Below are 18,897 nucleotides of genomic sequence, written 5' to 3'. Positions count from 1 at the left end.
GAAGTCTTGTTGCAAGATCATTTATTGACTGCACCTATGAGACTGCTGCATGTCTAGAGCACTACACCGAAGTGACCGTATATTACTAAGGCTGTCCCTTCTGTGCAGAACTGAGTAAATGCTGTATCAGATGCTGCGTCATTTACTGTATTTGGTAGCAATGGAAAAACTCAACTTATATTCATAAGCAAAATATAGACCAATGGATTGGGATCCTGCACTGACTAATACAGTTAAGAATTTTGACTGAATCAACTTCTCAAAATCAGAGTTTCTACAATTGCACTTATGAATCACAATAATAAATATTAAATCTTACCCAAATGTTTCTAGAGATACAAACTGGGTTTCGGGTAGGCTGAAAACAAAGAGAAACATTCTGAAACCAGTTCTGTCCTTTAAAACCGTATTGATTAATTGCACATAGAGTTTGTGTAATTGCTCAGCTGGCTCCAGGACTGACAGTACTGATGTTTCGAAAAGCTAATTAATATTTTAGATGCACTTATCTCTTACACAAAACTATTATTCTGTTCTTCCCATTCCAAAATCCGACTCCAAGTTATGCCAAAACCACTCCAAAATATCCATTCGCCATGATAGACGCACAGGTGATGACTTCAACGGTTTATTCATTCTCAGATGTTCCTCCCTTTTAGATAAGACCATAAGACACAGGAGCAGAAATGGGCCATTCAGCCCATTAAGTCTGCTTCCCCTTTTCATAATGACTGATCCTGGATCCCACTCAACCCCATACACCTGCCTTCTCGACATATCCTATAATGCCCTGACTGATCCGGAAATTATCAACCTCTGCCTTAAATATATACATGGACTTGGCCTTCATCACAGTCTGTGGCAGAGTATTCCACAGATTTACTATTCTCTGGTTTTAAAAAAATCCTCCATAGCTCTGTTCTAAAGGGTCACCACTCAATTTTGAGGCTGTACCTTCTAGTTCTGGATGCCCCCTCCAAAGGAAACATCCTCTCGATATCCACCTTATCTAGTCCTTTCAACATTTAGTACGTTTCAATGAGATCCCCCCCGCCCGTATTCTTCTAAATTCCAGTGAGTATAGGCCTAAAGCTACCAAACGCTCCTTGTATGTTAACCCCTTCATTCCCAGAATCATCCTCGTGAATATCCTATGGACTCTCTCCAATGAGAGCATGTCCTTTCTGAGAATGGGCCTCAAAACTGTTAACAATACTCTAAGTGCAGCCTGATTAGTGTCTTATGATGGCTCAACACTATCCTTTTGCTTTTATATTTTATTCCCCTTGAAATGAATGACAACATTGCATTTGTCTTTTTACCACAGACTCAACCAGTAGATTAACCTTCTAGGAGTCTTGCATGAGGACTCCTAAATCCCTCTGCACCTCTGATGTTTGAACCTTCTCCCTATTTAGATGATAGTCCACACAATTGTTCCTTTTACCAAAATACTTCATCCATTTCCCAATATTGTACTCCATCTGCCACTATTTTGCCCATTCTTCCAATTTGTCTCAGCTGCAATCACATTACTTCCTCAGCACTACCTACCCCTCCACCTATCTTCATATTATATGCAAACTTTGCCACAAAGCCATTATCCAAATCATTGATAAACAATGTTAAAAGTAGGGGTCCCAAAACTGACCCTTGAAGAACACCACTTGTCACCAGCAGCCAACCATAAAAGACCCCTTTTACTCCCACTCACTGCCTCCTGCCTGTCAGCCATTCCTCTATCCACGCCAGTATCTTTTCTGTAACACCATAGGATTTTATCTTAAGCAGCCTCATGCATGCACCTTATCAAATGTCTTCTAAACCAAGTAAATAACATCCACTGCCTCTCCTTTGTCTATCCTGCTTGTTACTTCCTTGAAGAACTAACAAATTTGTCAAGCAAGATTTCCCTTCACAGAAACCATGATGACTTTGACTTATTTTATTAGTCTCTAAGTACTTTGAAACCTCATCCTTAATAATAGACTCCAATACTTTCCCAAGCACTGAGGTTAGGCTAACTGGTCTATAATTTTGTTTCTTTTGCCTTCCTTCCTTCTTAAAGAATGGAGTGACATTTGCAATCTTCCAGTCCTCCAGGACCATTCAAGACATTTCAGTTTGCTTAGCACCTTTTCCTTTGTAATAGCAATGGCACTCACTCCTGTGCCCTGACGCTCATGGACCTCTGGCACACTGCTAGTGTCTTCCACAGTGAAGACAGATACAAAGTACCCATTAGGTTCATCTGCCATTTCTTTGTCCCCCATTACTACCTCACCAACATCATTTTCCAGTGGTCCAATATCAACACTCACCCACCTTTTACTCTTTATATAACTGAAAAAACTTTTGGTATGCTGCTTTATGTTATTGGCTAGTCTGCCCTCAGATTTCATCTTGTCCCTTCTTATAGCTTTTATAGTTGCCTTTTGTTGGATTTTAAAAGCTTCCCAACCATCCAACTTCCCACTCATTTTTGCTACCTTGTATGCCTTTTCCTTGGCTTTTATGCAGTCCTTAACTTCCTTTGTCGGCCATGGCTGCCTACTCCTGCCATTTGAGAACTTCCTCTGTAGGAGGTATCTATCCTGCACCTTGTGAGCTATTCCCAGAAACTTTAGCTATCTCTGCTCTGCCATCATCCCCGCCAGTATCCTCTTCCAATCCACCTGGGCAAGCTCCTCTCTCATGCCTCTGTAAGTCCCTTTATTCCATTGCAATACTGATTCATGCAAGTTATTCTTCTCCCTCTCAAAATGCAGTATGATTTCAATTATATTATGATCACTGCCTCCTAAGGGTTCCTTTACATTAAGCTCCCTAATAAAATCTTGGTTATTAAACAACACCCAATCTAAGACTAGGCTCAAGCACAAGTTGCTCTAAAAAGCCAGCTCGTGGATAAGCTCGTGTCAAATACATCCTTTTGTTACTGACACCTGTTGATCAGTAGTCATTGCTAAACCTGTCAGTGATGCATCCCAGATCATGCCATCAAGGGCAAGCACAGTGCCATTGAGCAACGGCATTCATTTGCTCTTGGATTGGATTGTAGCATCAGCTAACACCTCAAATAGATGGGCTCAGCTTAGGTGCAAATATCAGTATTGTTTTTTTTAATCAAAACAAACTTTATCCATAATAATAAAAATGTTTACAAGAATAAACCTTGCAATGCCTTTTCATTCTACATTTATAGACAATGTGTTAGGTAGTGTGTAGCTACCTTTCTTAAAATCAATAGCACAATAATTATTTTGGGGCTTCCTCAAAACCCAGCCCCATCCTATCCAGGAGCAGAAGAACCCTATACTGCATTTCTCCCCCAATGAGTCCTTGCGGTGGCTACACCAGGTTTCAGCACGTCCTTCAGCACGCACTCCTACAGCCCGGAATGTGCCAGCTGGCAGCATTCCTCTATGGACATCTTGATGTGCTAGCAGACCATGTTCAGGCAGAGGAAGGACTTCTTTTACCAAGTAGATGATCTTCCAGCAACCAAGCTGCAATTATGCAAAATATCCTTTCCCATTGCTTGGTACCCTTCCCCTCCAGTTTGCCTGCTGAAGGTATGGAGCAGTTCAGCCACGTACGTGCTTTCTCTCTGCTTTTTACTGGTTGCATAAAGCAGCATAAATTCACTACCTCAGCCTAAAAACTCATTGATGTATTGTATTGTATTGGATTGATGGGAGAGAATATAGCAAGTGCGCATGCAGCTGATTGATCGCACGGTGAATCGATTGGACCTATGTGTGGGAGGCACACTCTTTCAAGTGCAGAGGTTTCTCGGCTCGGTGGGCAGTTTGCTGGTCCCACACTGAGCTCCCCAGTGTGTACCATTACCAACACAACTCAGTAAAAACATTTAATCATACTACTCTGTTGTCGTTCTTGGTCCACACATACGTAACAATCGCATCTCCCGTTATTTGGTTCTTATGTTTGCAAAAACAGACACCATAGGAAGGATGAAATATACAAGATAAATATTCATTGCATGCAAATAATTCTGCCTTGCAACAGGCTGCGAGGCTATACTTACATTGAAGGACAGAGTGTGACGTAGAGCAGAATGAGAAGCAACACACCAACAATGGTGGCCAAAGAAAACCTCATCCAGGAGCTCAGCTGACAAAAGTTACAGTAGTGAATGAAAGTGATGATCATTGCACAACAGAAAAACATGGTCACCTGCAGAGAGAGCCGTAAGCAAAAATAATTCTCAGCAAGTTGTTTTTTTTAACTGGGGCCTCAAATTACCTGACCTCTGCATTAAACCCCGCCCAAGGTCTTATACAGACCAAGATCCCCCAGATTCAAATGCAAAGTTATGAAAGTTAAGGGCTTTCACTGTATGTTTCAATGTACATATGGTAAATCTGAATCTAAAATGTCATTAAAAACTGTCCATGGGCCTCCACACATGAAGATCCAGTCTCTCAACTACAAGAGGCCAAAGGCTACTGCATTCGTAGTTCCACTTTGGAAATAATTCACTCTGCAGTTCTATATCAAGTTTAATTTCTGCACCAGACATAACTCTTTCAGTTGGAATCTCTACTAAGAGAGTCAGTGGCTAAATAAACATTTTGAACATCAATTTCTTGAACTTCCAGTAACGCCCCCCTCACCATTCACCATCCCCTTTGCTCTCTCACTTTATCTGCTTGCCGCCCCATCGCCTCCCTCTTCCTCCTTCTATGGCCTTCTGTTATCTTCTATCGGACTCCCCCTTCTCCAATCCTCTATATCTCTTTCACCTATCAGCTTCCCAGCTCTTTATTTCATTGCTCCCCCTCCTGGTTTCACCTATCACCTTGTGTTTCTCTCTCCCCTCCCCCTACCTTTTAAACCTACTCATCTTTTTCTTCTCCAGTCCTGCTGAATGGTCTCGGCCCAAAACGCTGACTATACTTTTTTTTTCCATAGATGCTGCTCGGCCTGCTGAGTTCCTAGAAGCATTTTTGTGTGTGTTACTTGGTAACTTAAGCTGTCATTTTACTGTGTTCAGCTTGCGCCAAGTCTCATCTGTGAAGTCTTGCCTCTCATGACCTCTACTGCTGAGATGGGATGACTGCCCCTCTCAAATTGGCCATTATAGTCAACCTCTTTTGGTCAAGCACATGGATGAAGCACTGACTGAAAAGACACTGGCACGGATTTTCTGAGCTAGCCCTACATATTTCCTAGCAGCTGCAGAGGAGCTATTGAAAAAGACAATGATATGAAATGCTAAGTTCAGACATACACATACTTATAGCACAAATAAGATAGCAGTAAACTATATTATAAGATATTATTATATCTCATTATAAGATAACAGTATGTTTCCTGTTATCTTATAATGTGCTTTGTGCTGTGTGTGACTGTTGATGCTGTTTTGCACCTTAGCCCCCGAGAAATGCTGTTTCATTTGGCTGTATTCTTGGGTATTTATACACAGTTGAATGATAAATGAATTTGAATTCACAGGCTCTGCTCAATTATCTGAGGTAACAGACAAGATGCTTCAGGTTAAGATTCTGCAAACTTTTGAGCATTTCTCCAATGCTTTCAGAGTTACTATTGAAAGCATTTCCATCACTCATTTGCTCAGAACTTCCCAAATAACCCAACATGGCAAAACTTTCAAGTGGAATGAAGGATACTTTAGTCAAAATGGACTTTTTTTTCGAATCTTTGCATTTTAGTGATGCAGGAATACTCACATTTACATTAGTTTTAAATTCACAAGTGAAATGGGAAAACACAGCAACAGCAGGGAGAGAGATGAGAATGGCTCCAACAAAATGACGAGGCAGCCAGCCTGAGATTGCCCTCATCAGTCTTTTGGTGCATGGCATCACCTCATCCAGGTAGAACGCCATTCTACAACAGAACAGTGAACAGAGATTAGAACAAAAAGGCAATTAGTGAAAGCAGTTATACCAAATTAAATTCAAACTAACTCTAGATTACCAACTCTAAGCAGCTAATGTTTAAATGGAGATGTAGAACCATGGAGATCTACAGACTAACAGGCAGAACATAGTATCGGTGTAGTTGTCTAGAGATGTTGAATGTAATTGTGCTCCAGCTCTAACTGAGGATATCAATAATGAAGGACATTGACCATAGTCATGGATTGTGACAGGTGGGAAAGGAGCTTCTTTTGTTGTTGTTGTTGTACTATTGCTTGATTGTTGTTGTTTGTGCTGTTCTGCTGAACAATGTGGGCATGTTATGTTGGTGCTCTTTAATTAATCTTTGCAATATCTCGCATTTCTAGAATAGAGCTGCTGGCTGATTTTCCAAATTGAACATGAAACCGATAACCACATCTGGACATTACATGGGGAGAAAGAAACTGTTCAGATTCCTGCACTAAAACCTGAGCTACCAAGGTAAAAGGGCGCAGTGTGATAGACTCCTACAACAGTCCTTAGATTTTCCCCAGGGTAGAAATGGCTAATATGACATATTTTAAGGTGATCAGAGGAAACTATAGGAGGAATGCCAGAGTGGTAGGTGCCTGGAACACGTTGCCAGGGATGGTGGTAGAGGCAGATAAATGTCCCCAATGTAAGAAACTCTTAGATAGGCAAATGAATGATAGAAAAACTGAGGGAATGGTTAGATTGATCTTAGAATAGGTTCTAAGGTCAGCACAACATTGTGGGCTGAAGAACCTTATAGTGCTGTAGCATTCCATGTCACCTGAGATCATGTGAGGTTCGGGCTAGAGGAACAGAGGGAAAATTGAACGTGTACGTCAAAAGGGAATTCCAATTTAACCCCAACCCATTCATTTTCCAGCTGTGGGTGGTCCAATGTAATTGTTAGGAACTGACTGGGGTATATTTACCAGTTATTCTATAAAGAATTTCTAATTATATTGCTGGTGGTAATGTGGAACTATACAGAATCAATGGTTTGAAATCACCACCTACCAAGAACTTGAATTATCAATCAGTGCCACCTTGCCCCAAAGAGGTCAAGATGCCCACAAAACATGCAAAGTATTTTGATTATTTAGAAAGCCTTGTATTTGGAAATGATCAACAGTTTATAATTGCACTTGTCAAAGTCTAAGCTCCCTCACGTGGATGTTAAGATTCTTCAAGGCTGGAAATTATGTTGTGATCAGGTCACCACAGGACGTTGTGCTTGTGAAGGGCACCCTATTCATGCAAGGTCATAAGCTGACAAAAGACTTCAGCATCTTTGAGAGTGAATTAGGCCTTTGGTATTCGTCACTTACAATTCCTCACTCAGATCACCTGTACCTTCCTTTGTTTCAGGCAGCTTTATGCTATAAATTTCCTATATGTGTAATTCAACAAGTCGAAGTGCAGAAAGGAAGTGAAATGGTATCAAAACATGTGTTTTGTCCTTACAAAGTGATCTGATCACTAATGTTAAATGTATGCTTGTGCAGGATTAAATTGTTTCTTCACTGGGTCATGTCTCTTCCTAACCTCAAATAAAAGTCAATCGTAACATCTGCTGGGGACCTTTGAAACCAGGCAGGCTATGCAGTGTGATATTAAAGGGAACACTGAACCGGTGTGGAATACTGCAAGTCTGGTTCACTGCTCCATTGGCGAGATCAACGGTCGGGTAGCTGCATGGCCTTGGTTGTTGCACATATCAGGCCCTCACTGCCTAGGGGAGGAGACGCCAGAGACGGTGAGGCGTGGAAGACGACCATGCAGGATTGGGTGCTGTGCTGCCCTCCAGTGTTCACTTGGAGGACGACAAGCAGGACTGTGGTCGTCTGTGGCTGCAGCAGCGTGTGATGATTGGACTGCTGTGGACTTGTTCTTGACGACAACATCCCATGCACCATCCACCTACAGGACATGGCACTCAGGGACTTGGGTTAGATCATTATTTTTCGTGACTGTATGTTTACGGCTATCATAGTTATATGTGCTACATGTGCTTCATGTTGTGTTCTGTACCTCGGCCCCAGAGGAATGCTGTTTTGTTTAGCTGTATTCGTGAGTATTCATGTATGATTGAACAACAAACTTAAACTTGAACATGTGATTGTAAACATTAGATGACTTTTTAAAAACCATACAACCCAATATTGCAACTATGTTACATCAACTGTATTGATCATAGTAATCAAGACATTGAAATTAAATCAAAGCCAAATTATCCAAATACAGATTTTGAACATGAAAGGAATTTCTTCCAGTGTTAATGTGCCACAGAACAGAAAACTCAAACTGCTCCAAAAATGACATGCGGTATCTTGGGTTCCTACCATTGTTTATTTTTTTTATAAGAGCCTTGATAAAGACATACACATTCAACTTCAGCCAACACCTGATGGATGAACTGTAAAGCAAATGCATTGAGACATTTACACAAAGGGTGGTTTATGGATGGTGCTGGGGTTCTGCACAGGCCCTTCCCCACTGCATGCTTGCCTCACCTGATGGAGATAACCAAGGAAAGCACTTGAAGCAGGATCGCAAGGACAAAAACCACAACAGAGGCATGCGGAGGTGATGTACATAGTCCCTGCTTCATGAAACATGTGATGGAGAGAAAGAGGAAGACTATGGTGGAGAGAATGACATCAAGGAGTGAACTGAAAGTGGCACTGGCAAACGTCTTCTCTGATGCATTGTTCACAACCTATTGGGGGGAAAGAAACAAAAATAAAAAATACTGTATGCGTTTAATAAGATCTAATACAAGGGCATCACAAACACAAAGCACAACAGATGGGAGAGGCACTGATGATCCAGGTACAAAATGCTTGATGCACACATAATTGGGTCTGCAAGCAAGCAATGATATTAGCAATCTGTAATATCAAATCCTAACAGTTACAAAACACACGTGGACTAAGATGTTAACTGTCCTGTGCTATCACCAGTGGGATCATCAGTTGATCTGCCACCTGTCTTCAGGAGTTTCGGCCCGCTTATGATCAAGACTCCCTCGAAGTGGTGGGCCAGCAGTGCTAAAGCACCACCTCCCACTGGTCAGCTTAAAAACTTGGTATCTGCCTCTATTAGAGTTGTCGGTCACTTCCATCCAACAGATAGTCTGCTCCTCAGGTGTCTATGCAACTGCTGAAGGGTTTGCAAGATATGTATATACTGTCTGACTATCTGCCCCTCTGGACATATTTGGTCCACACCCATGCTGATCCTTTCTCTGCTGCTTCAGCTACAGCCCTGCTGGTTGACTTGATCTCTCTTCTAGTGAAGCCAAGGTCACGCAGCCACTTCTGGACAGTGAACGCAATAAACCCACGGCAGCCTACTTCGAACGGATGTAAACCCTACAGTTAAATACGACATTTTGTCATGTCCATGTACTCTTCAGCACTGTCTCTTCCCAAGCCTCTCATCTTCTGTGTTCAATGTAGCTCAGTTGTAAACACTTCTAATTCATCCTGGAAAACTGCACTAAAAAGAATGTTTCTATCTAGTACTATGTAAAAAAACTTATAGCTAGGATGCCTAAGACTTTTGCACAGTATTGTAGTAATTTTAGGTGTTGTACTGTATTGCTGCCACAAAAAAAAAACAAATTTCATGCCATATGTGAGTGACGATAAACGTGATTCTGATATGAGTCTCTATTGTGGACTGAAAGTGGGAACAGTGAGGGAGCAAGAAGCATCAGAGACACATTTTGTAATGATCAATAAACTAATCGTTTGGAATCAAATGTCGTTGCCTGGCATCTCAGAGCTAGGTATGGCTGCACCCGCATTAACCCCACCCCTGGCACTCCTCTGCCACCTGTCCCACAGCACTCCACCGTTGTCATTCCCAACATCCTTTACTCCCACCAGATTTACAAACCTGCTCTCTGCTTCACGTTGACAAATATAGAACTGTGCAAAAGTCTTTGGTAACCCTGGCTATAAATACGTGCCTAAAACTTTTGCACAGCACTGTATTCCTTGTCTACACAGATGCCACAGGTAAGGAGTTTGTACGTTTTCCCTGTGACCATGTGGGTTTCCTCTGGGTGCTCAAGTTTCCTCCAACATTCCAAACACGAACAGGTTAGCAGGTTAATTAGTCACGTGGTGTAAATGGGCAGCGTGGTCTCATTGGGCTGGAATAAGAAGCTGACTAATACATAGAAAACTCAAAATAATAGGAAGAGATTGTCATAGAATAGTCAGATTAGGAAGAGTAAAGCAAACAAATCATGAGAAAGGTAGCTGTGGAACTTTGCTTGACAACAGAGCTGTAAAATAGAGGTCATTTACGCAGTTTCACTTCTAACACCATGAACAATTGTGTGAGTTATTAAAGGACAAGCCCTCGTTTTGTACAGCCTACAACCTGGAGAGCGATGGCAATTCCCCAATTTAAAATGAGGCATTGGGAAATAATTCCACAGATTGGGGGGGGGGGGGGGAGGGGGGAGGGGAGCTTTATCACAGCATCTCTGCAACCTTTCGTGGTGTTTTTAATCTAATTCTTGGGATGTGGACTTCACATGCACAATCAGCTTTTATTGTACATTTCTAATTGTATCACAAGTATCTCCAACAGGGCCTCAGAAGTTAGGGTTGTTGGTGAGCCAGCTTCCTAAACATCTGATGTCCTTTTGGTGAAAATCTGTAGAAACATTGAAATTAACGGATCATTTGGCCTTCCTCCACCACCATTCAACGTTCAAGCCCGATCATCCTCTCCTCATATTCCTTGATCTTTTTAAGCATTGGGAACTATATTTACCTCCTCCTTCAATATATTTATAGAACATGGAACAATATAGAAAATAGGTCTTCCACCCACAAAGTTGTGCCGAACTAATTAAACTAGTAATTAAACACATAACTAAACTAACTACCTACACAATGTCCATATCCTTTCACCCTCTGCACATTCACATGTCTATTTAAGCACTGTCTCTAAAGTATGGAACTAGACAGATTAACAGCTAGGCAGACAGCTGTCAGGCTGTTTCTGTACTATAGTGCTCTATAACTATTTGCTCCATATCCACCACCCTTGGCAGTGCATTCCAGGCACCTACCAATCTGTAGAATGACCATCTCCTTTGAACTTACCCCCTCTTAAATCCATGCCCTTTAGTATTTAGGCATCTCAACCCTGGGAAAAAGATAATTACTGTCTACCCTACCTATGCCTCTCATATTCTTATACATTTCAAAAAACCTCTGCCGCTCTAGAGAAAACAAAAAGGGGGTGCCATGGTAGCATAGTGGTTTACATAACATTACTACAGCTTGGGCCAGAGCTCAAGAGTTCAATTCCAATCTCTTCTGTAAGAAGTTCTGTCGTCCTTCCTGTGACCATGTGGGTTTCCTCCCACAGTCCAAAGACATTACTAGGTTAATTGGTCATTGTAAATTGTCCTGTGATTAGGCTAGGGTTAAATAAGTGGGTTGCTTGGCAATGAAGGTCGTTGGGCCAGATGGGCCTGTTCCATGTTGTTATCTCAATGAATAAAAATACATAAACCAGAATATGTCTAACCTCTCCTTAATGCACTAATCCATGCAGCATTCTGGTAAACCTGCTCTGCACCCTCTCCAAAACCTCCACATCTTACTATGGCAGAGAATTTCATAGGTTCATCACCCACCGGGTGAAGAAAATTCTACTTTCCTTGGCTCCAAATACAACTGTATGAGACAATGGAATACTGTATGCACACATGTGGTCACATGGCTATAAGTATTATGGCATTAAGCAGGAGAGGGTTCAGAAAGGATTCACAAGATGACTGCGACTCAAGGGCTCAAGTTCCAAGGGAAAAAATGGACAGGCTGTGGCTTTTTGCACCTGGAGCACAGAGGGGCAAGGGGTGACATTATTGAGGTATATATAATCATGAAGGGCATAGATAAGGTGTATGATCACAGCCTCTTCCCCCACCCCCAAGAGTAAGGGAGTCTAGAACTACAGGGCATAGATTAAGTTGAAAGAAGAAAGATTTGAAGTTAACTTGTGGGACAACCTTCTCATCTGCGGTGGGTATGTAGAATCAGCTGCCAGAGTAAGTGGGTAAAATTACTATGCCTTAAGACATTTGGATAAGTACATGGTTGGAAAGGGTCAGAAGGATACAGAATAAACACAGGCAAATAGGACTAGCTTAAGCAGGCACTTGGTTGGTGCGGATGAGTTGCGTCAAAGGGCTTGTTTTATTGCCAATGGATCAGTCTGTACTCTGGGGCTATGACCCTGACTCGGGACTTTCCAGCCTGTGGGAATATCCTCCTGTATCTAATCCTGTAGAACTTCACTGATTTCTGTGACACCACTTCTCATTCTCTCAAGTTCCCATTAGTAGTCTTTCTCCTGCCATCCCAGGAACGAGTCCAGTAAACCTTTGTGTTCCCTCCAAGGCAAGAAAGTCCTTCCTTAGATAGAAACTAAAACTGCACACAAAGCTTCAGATGATGTCTAACCCAAGACCATATAGATCTGCGAGATATCCCTGCTTTTTTATGCAAATTCCCTTGCAATGAAGGCCAATATATCTTTTGCCTTCCTAACTGCTTGCATGCAGCAAGTGTTGCATGAGGACACCCTAATCTAATTGCACTTGCCCTTCTTTCAATTTATCATTTGAGAACTATTTTTCATAACCAAAATGCAGAACCTCACATTTGCCTGTGTTAAACAGCACCTGCCATGCATCTGCCCATTGACCACCTTGCTGTTCCTCTTCCCAAGGCCTGGATAAAAAGCCCACTTATTCCTACTGTTTCCTATGTCAATTCAGTTTATTATCCAAAGCCAAGTACTTTAATTTTGCACATTAAACTTTTATTCAAGATTTTAGAAAGCCTTCAGATCATATGCACTGATATTCTATTAGATACACCCCAAAAAAATTTATGGTGACTTTGCTCAATCCCATTGCTCTCCAGGTCTTTGGTTATTACAGATTCTAGCATTTCTTGCATTATTGGAAAGAGAAGGTAGTGGAGAATGTGCACAGAAGATTCACCAGGATGTTGATTTTTTGGTTATGAGGAGAGACTTAAGAGTCTCTCTTTGGAGCAGAAGAGGATAAGAGGAAATATCATTGATATACAGCATATAGAGTTTAGAATATGGGTAAGGTAGACTACAGAAAACTTCTTCCCCCCCATAACTAACATCCTTGTGGGAAGGTTCGCTAGTGCTGCTCCAGGAGATTTAAACTAGAGTTGCAGGGGGAGGGGAACCAGAGTGTTAGAGCAGATAGTGAGGTGGAGGAGGATAAAGGTCATGCAAAAACTGCAAGTATAGTGCATGGAGTAAAGCCAGATCTAACATATAAAGAGGCTTTGAAGAAAGAGAAACAAAATAAAGAGTGTAAAGGTAGTAAGGTAGAAGGGCTAAAGTGCGTGTACTTCAGTGCAAGAAGCATCAGAAACAAAGGTGATGAACTGAGAGCTTGGATACATACATGGAATTATGATGTAGTGGCCATTACAGATACTTGGTTGGCACCAGGGCAAGAATGGATTCTCAATATTCCTGGATTTCAGTGCTTTAAAAGGGATAGAGAGGTGGGGAAAGGGAAGGCATTACTGGTCAGGAATACTATTACAGCTATAGAAAGGGCGGGTAATGTAGCAGGATGCGCTTTTGAGTCAGTATGGGTAGAAGTCAGGAACAGGAAGGGAGCAGTTACTCTTCTGGGAGTATTCCATAGGCCCTCTGGTAGCAGCAAAGATACCAAGGAGCAGATTAGGAGGCAGATTTTGGAAAGGTGCAAAAATAACAGGGTTGTTATCACGGGTGACTTTTATTTCCCTAATATTGATTGGCACCTGATTAGTTCCAATGGTTTAGATGGGGCAGAGTTTGTTAAGTGTGCCCAGGACAGATTCCTGTCACAGTATGTTGACAGGCCGACTAGGGGGAATGCCATACTAGATCTAGTATTAGGTAATGAACCGAGTCAGGTCACAGATCTCTCAGTGGGTGAGCATCTGGGGGACAGTGACCATCGCTCCCTGGCTTTTAACATTATTGTGGAAAAGGACAGAATCAGAGAGGACAGGAAAATTTTTAATTGGGGAAGGGCAAATTGTGAGGCTATAAGGCTAGACCTTGCGGGTGTGAACTGGGATGATGTTTTTGCAGGGAAATGTACTATGGCCATGTGGTCGATGTTTAGAGATCTCTTGCAGGATGTTACGGATAAATTTGGCCTGGTGAGGAAGATAAAGAATGGTAGGGTGAAGGAACCATGGGTAACAAGTGAGGTGGAGGTGGAGAATCTAGTCAGGTGGAAGAAGGCAACATATGTGAGGTTTAGGAAGCAAGGATCAGATGGGTCTATTGAGGAATATAGGGTAGCAAGAAAGGAGTTTAAGGAGGAGCTGAGAAGAGCAAGAAGGGGGCATGAGAAGGCCTTAGCGAGTAGGGTAAAGGAAAACCCCAAGGCATTCTTCAATTATGTGAAGGAAAAAAGGATGACAGGAGTGAAGGTAGGACTGATTAGAGATAAAGGTGGGAAGATGTGCCCAGAGGCTGTGGAAGTGAGCAAGATCCTCAAGGAATACTTCTCTTCGGTATTCACCAATGAGAGGGAACTTGATGACGCTGAGGACAATATGAGTGAGGTTGATGTTCTGGAGCATGTTGATATTAAGGGACAGGTGGTGTTGGAGTTATTAAAATACATTAAGACAGATAAGTCCCCGGGGCCTGATGGAATATTCCCCAGGCTGCTCCACGAGGCGAGGGAAGAGATTGCTGAGCCTCTGGCTAGGATTTTAAGTCCTCGTCGTCCACGGGAATGGTACGGGAGGATTGGAGGGAGACGAATGTTGTCCCTTTGTTCAAAAAAGGTAGTAGAGTTAGTCCAGGTAATTATAGACCAGTAAGCCTTACATCTGTGGAGGGAAAGCTGTTGGAAAAGATTCTTAGAGATAGGATCTATGGGCATTTAGAGAATCATGGTCTGATCAGGGACAGTCAGCATGGCTTTGCGAAGGGCAGATCGTGTCTAACAAGCCTGAGGAGGTGTCTAACAAGTTCTTTGAGGTGGTGACCAGGCATATAGATGAGGGTAGTGCAGTGGATGTGATCTACATGGATCTTAGCAAGGCATTTGACAAGGTTCCACACAGTAGGCTTATTCAGAAAGTCAGAAGGCATGGGATCCAGGGAAGTTTGGCCAGGTGGATTCAGAATTGGCTTGCCTGCAGAAAGCAGAGGGTCGTGGTGGAGGGAGTACATTCAGATTGGAGGGTTGTGACTAGTGGTGTCTCACAAGGATCGGTTCTGGGACCTCTACTTTTTGTGATTTTTATTAACCACCTGGAAGTGGGGGTAGAAGAATGGGTTGGCAAGTTTGCAGACGACACAAAGGTTGGTGGTGTTGTGCATAGCGAAGAGGATTGCAGAAGAGGGCTGAGAAGTGGCAGATGGAGTTTAATCCAGAGAAGTGTGAAGTGGTATACTTTGGAAGGACAAACTCCAAGACAGAGTACAAAGTAAATGGCAGGATATTTGGAAGTGTGGAGGAGCAGAGTAACCTGGGGGTACATGGCCACAGATCCCTGAAAGTTGCCTCACAGGTAGATAGGGTAGTTAAGAAAGCTTATGGGGTGTTATAGCTTTCATAAGTCGAGGGATAGAGTTTAAGAGTCGCGATGTAATGATGCAGCTCTATAAAACTCTGGTTAGGCCACATTTGGAGTACTGTGTCCATTTCTGGTCGCCTCACTATAGGAAGGATGCGGAAGCATTGGAAAGGGTACAGAGGAGATTTACCAGGATGCTGCCTGGTTTAGAGAGTATGGATTATGATCAGAGATTAAGGGAGCTTGGGTTTTACTCTCTGGGGAGGAGGAGGATGAGAGGAGACATGATAGAGGTATTCAAGATATTAAGAGGGACAGATAGAGTGGACAGCCAGCGCCTCTTCCCCAGGGCACCACTGCTCAATACAAGAGGACGTGGCTTTAATGTCAGGGGTGGGAAGTTCAAGGGGGGATATTAGAGGAAGGTTTTTTACTCAGAGTGGTTGGTGTGTGGAATGCACTGCCTGAGTCAGCAGTGGAGGCAGATACGCTAAGTGAAGTTTAAGAGACTGCTAGACAGGTATACGGAGGAGTTTAAGGTGGGGGGGGGTTATGTGGGAGGCAGGGTTTAAGGGTCAGCATAACATTGTGGTCTGAACGGCCTGTACTCTGCTGTACTGTTCCATGTTCTATATTCATATCATAGGTAGCCAAAGCTAGAGGAAATTGATTTAGGATAAGGGCAAGAGTTTTAGAAGGGATCTGAGAGGGATCACCCAGCAAGTGGCCAATACACAGCTGAGAAATAGAGTCGCTGACGGCACATAAGCATGTAGGTGGACACTTGGAATCACCTGGGCATAGAGGTCAATGGGCAAGCTCTGGAAGATATGAGTAACTTGAATGGGTGCCCAGTGGTTAGACTGGACGTGGTGGACTGATGGCCTGTATCAATGCCATATGACTCTGTGAAGCTTATTGGTCCATAATTCCTTGCCATTACCCTTCCTCCTTTTTCAGACAATAGAGTTGCTGACTAGTGTGTTACACAATTAAACCTAGTGATTTAAGTAATGACATCCATGTCAGGACCACCAGCAGTACAGTAAGGCTGATCAACATGTCCACCCACTAAACCACCCCACCCCCACTACTTCATAATTTCCTGTCAGGATCACTTATGTACAGACACTTCTGTACCTAGTGCCACTTTATGGACACACAATATATGTATATAAGCTATCTCGTGTATTAATATTAATTGTTTTCTTTAATTATCATGTTCTCTATCTTAGTGTTTTTTTGTTGCATTGGATCTGGAGTAACAATTTTGCTCTGCTTCACACTTGTGGTCTGGAAATGACATTAAACAATCTTGAATCTTGAATGTCAAGGGACATGATTAATTATTCTTGTTGGATGTAGTGCCTGGTATTTATGGAGCATGAATGTTACTTGTCACATAAAAACCCAATGCCTACATGTATTGGATCTTACTGTGTGCAGTACGGCTGGTTTCATTTTCTGAGCTGCTGCTGATGGAGCTGGACTTAATCATCAGGAATCATCCCCAATTTGGAATATGTGATGGAAGGAATAATGACCTCCAACAAGCACAACAATCTTCCCTTGTATGATTCAATGACCAGGGATGAGGCAAACTTGCATGCTAAGATCTTCCAAAGACAATGCCATGTTCAGTTGTGCCAATTTCACTTTCACATGGTACAAACTGACATAAGTGAAGAACATCCTTGGTGATTGAACCAAGAGGAACCATTCAGTTTTTGAAGAGTGCTGAAAATATTTCATCCTCGTCTTTGGCTTTCATTTGCTGCATAGCTCCAGAGATCAGAGTTTAAGCCTAACCCATGAGTTTGAATAACTTCTAAATACCTGTTTCTCTGGGTTCTCTAGTTTCCTCTTACAACTCAAAGATGCTGGTTGGTAGATCAATTTGCTGCTTTGAATTATGGCCAACATAGGTATGCGTGTGAGAAAATGGTTGACAGGGATATGTGGAGGAATGGAACTTGATCCATCATTGACTCAATAGGTTGAATGTTGTATGAAAAATAGATCATTGCATGCACTGGCCTCCACTACAGTAGTTTGGGATATTCTTCAAAGCTCCATATCTAATGAATAGCTTAACTGCCCGTCATTCGGGGGGCGTCACGTGATGACGTGGGATTGAGACGTGTAAATCCAGCTCTCCCGCAACAAATCAGTAAAGTACCGTTTAAACAAAACAAAGCTAATAAATATTTTCTGAAAACTATTTATAAACTTTGTAAGTCTACTTTACGATATGCCTCCTAAACCGCAACAAAAGAAGTCTGCTGTTGCGAAGCAGCCGCGAGAGGGGAAGAAAAAAGGGCCTACTGCAACGATGGAGCCTCGAACTCAGGTTGGATCTCCTTCGGTAGAACAGGGAGCAATGGTGGTGGTAACGGGTTCTTCGAAGAAGACACCAGAAATGCGCATGCGCAAAGAAGAGCGCATGCACAAATCGACACAACGCAAACTACAAGAACTGACAGCCACTGCAATTGAAAACGACTCAGAGTCAGAATTGGATTCTGCAGAGAACACAGATGAAGAAGAGGAGGAAGAATTGGAAGCGACTGGAAGTAAAGGAGATGATAGAGACATAAGAGAGGCTATATTGCAATTAACGGCTGAACTAAGAAAAGTAAGAGAAGAGCTTAGAGATACGAAGATGTGCTATAATAGTTATGGAAAGACAGGACAAAATGGATAAGAAGTTTCAAAAGATGGAAAGAGCAATGGGGCATATGAATGATAGAGTGGAAAAAACAGAAAATGATCTGCTTGTCTGGAACTCGGAAAGAAATCGACTCTTGGAGAAAGTGGACATGTTGGAAAATTTCAGTAGGCATAATAGTATTAAAATTGTTGGTCTTAAAGAAGGTACGGAGGGAGAAAAACCAATAGAATTTTTTCAAAAATGGATCCCGGATGTTTTGCAAATGGAAGAGGAGGTTCAACCAATTGAAATTGAGCAGGCACATAGAGCTCTAAGACCAAAACCAAAAGATGACCAATATCCACGATCCATTTTAATAAAATTCTTAAGATTTCAAGACAAGGAAAGGATTCTACAGGAGCTGCTCGAGCTGCCAAGGATAGAAAAGGGCCATTGATAATTAAAGGGAACAAAGTTTTTTTCTACCCTGATATAAGTTATGAACTTTTGAAGAGAAGGAAGAAATTTAATCCAGTGAAAAAAACCCTATGGGATCATGGTTATCAATTTATACTGCTTATCCTGCAACCTTGAAGATTTTTTTGCCTGGTGGAGAAAAAAGATTTTTTGATGACTACCAGAAAGCAGAGCAGTTTGTGTGAGATTCTTTGAATATTCACCAGATACAAGAACAAATCCAGGGGAGCAA

The 18,897-nt window shown here is 42.2% G+C and overlaps 1 protein-coding gene across 3 annotated transcripts in view; it reads right to left on the bottom strand.

The window, feature by feature from the left end:
- Positions 1-18,897, bottom strand: part of adcy9 (adenylate cyclase 9) — a 122,917-nt gene that overhangs the window by 6,402 nt on the left and 97,618 nt on the right. For 2 of the 3 annotated variants that reach the window (XM_072269209.1, XM_072269212.1), the window contains 4 exons: positions 8,435-8,640; positions 5,718-5,877; positions 4,052-4,200; positions 320-358 (listed from right to left, as the gene is read on the bottom strand). In XM_072269209.1, coding sequence (XP_072125310.1) covers positions 320-358; positions 4,052-4,200; positions 5,718-5,877; positions 8,435-8,640 — 554 coding nt within the window. The remainder of the gene's footprint in view (positions 1-319; positions 359-4,051; positions 4,201-5,717; positions 5,878-8,434; positions 8,641-18,897) is intronic. The other variant, XM_072269211.1, reaches the window with a different exon arrangement.

Source organism: Mobula birostris, chromosome 9 (genome assembly GCF_030028105.1).
Source record: "Mobula birostris isolate sMobBir1 chromosome 9, sMobBir1.hap1, whole genome shotgun sequence".
NCBI classification, from domain to species: Eukaryota; Metazoa; Chordata; class Chondrichthyes; order Myliobatiformes; family Myliobatidae; genus Mobula; species Mobula birostris.
The sequence above is the reverse complement of the archived record's forward strand: the minus strand, read 5'-3'. Positions and strand labels throughout refer to the sequence as shown.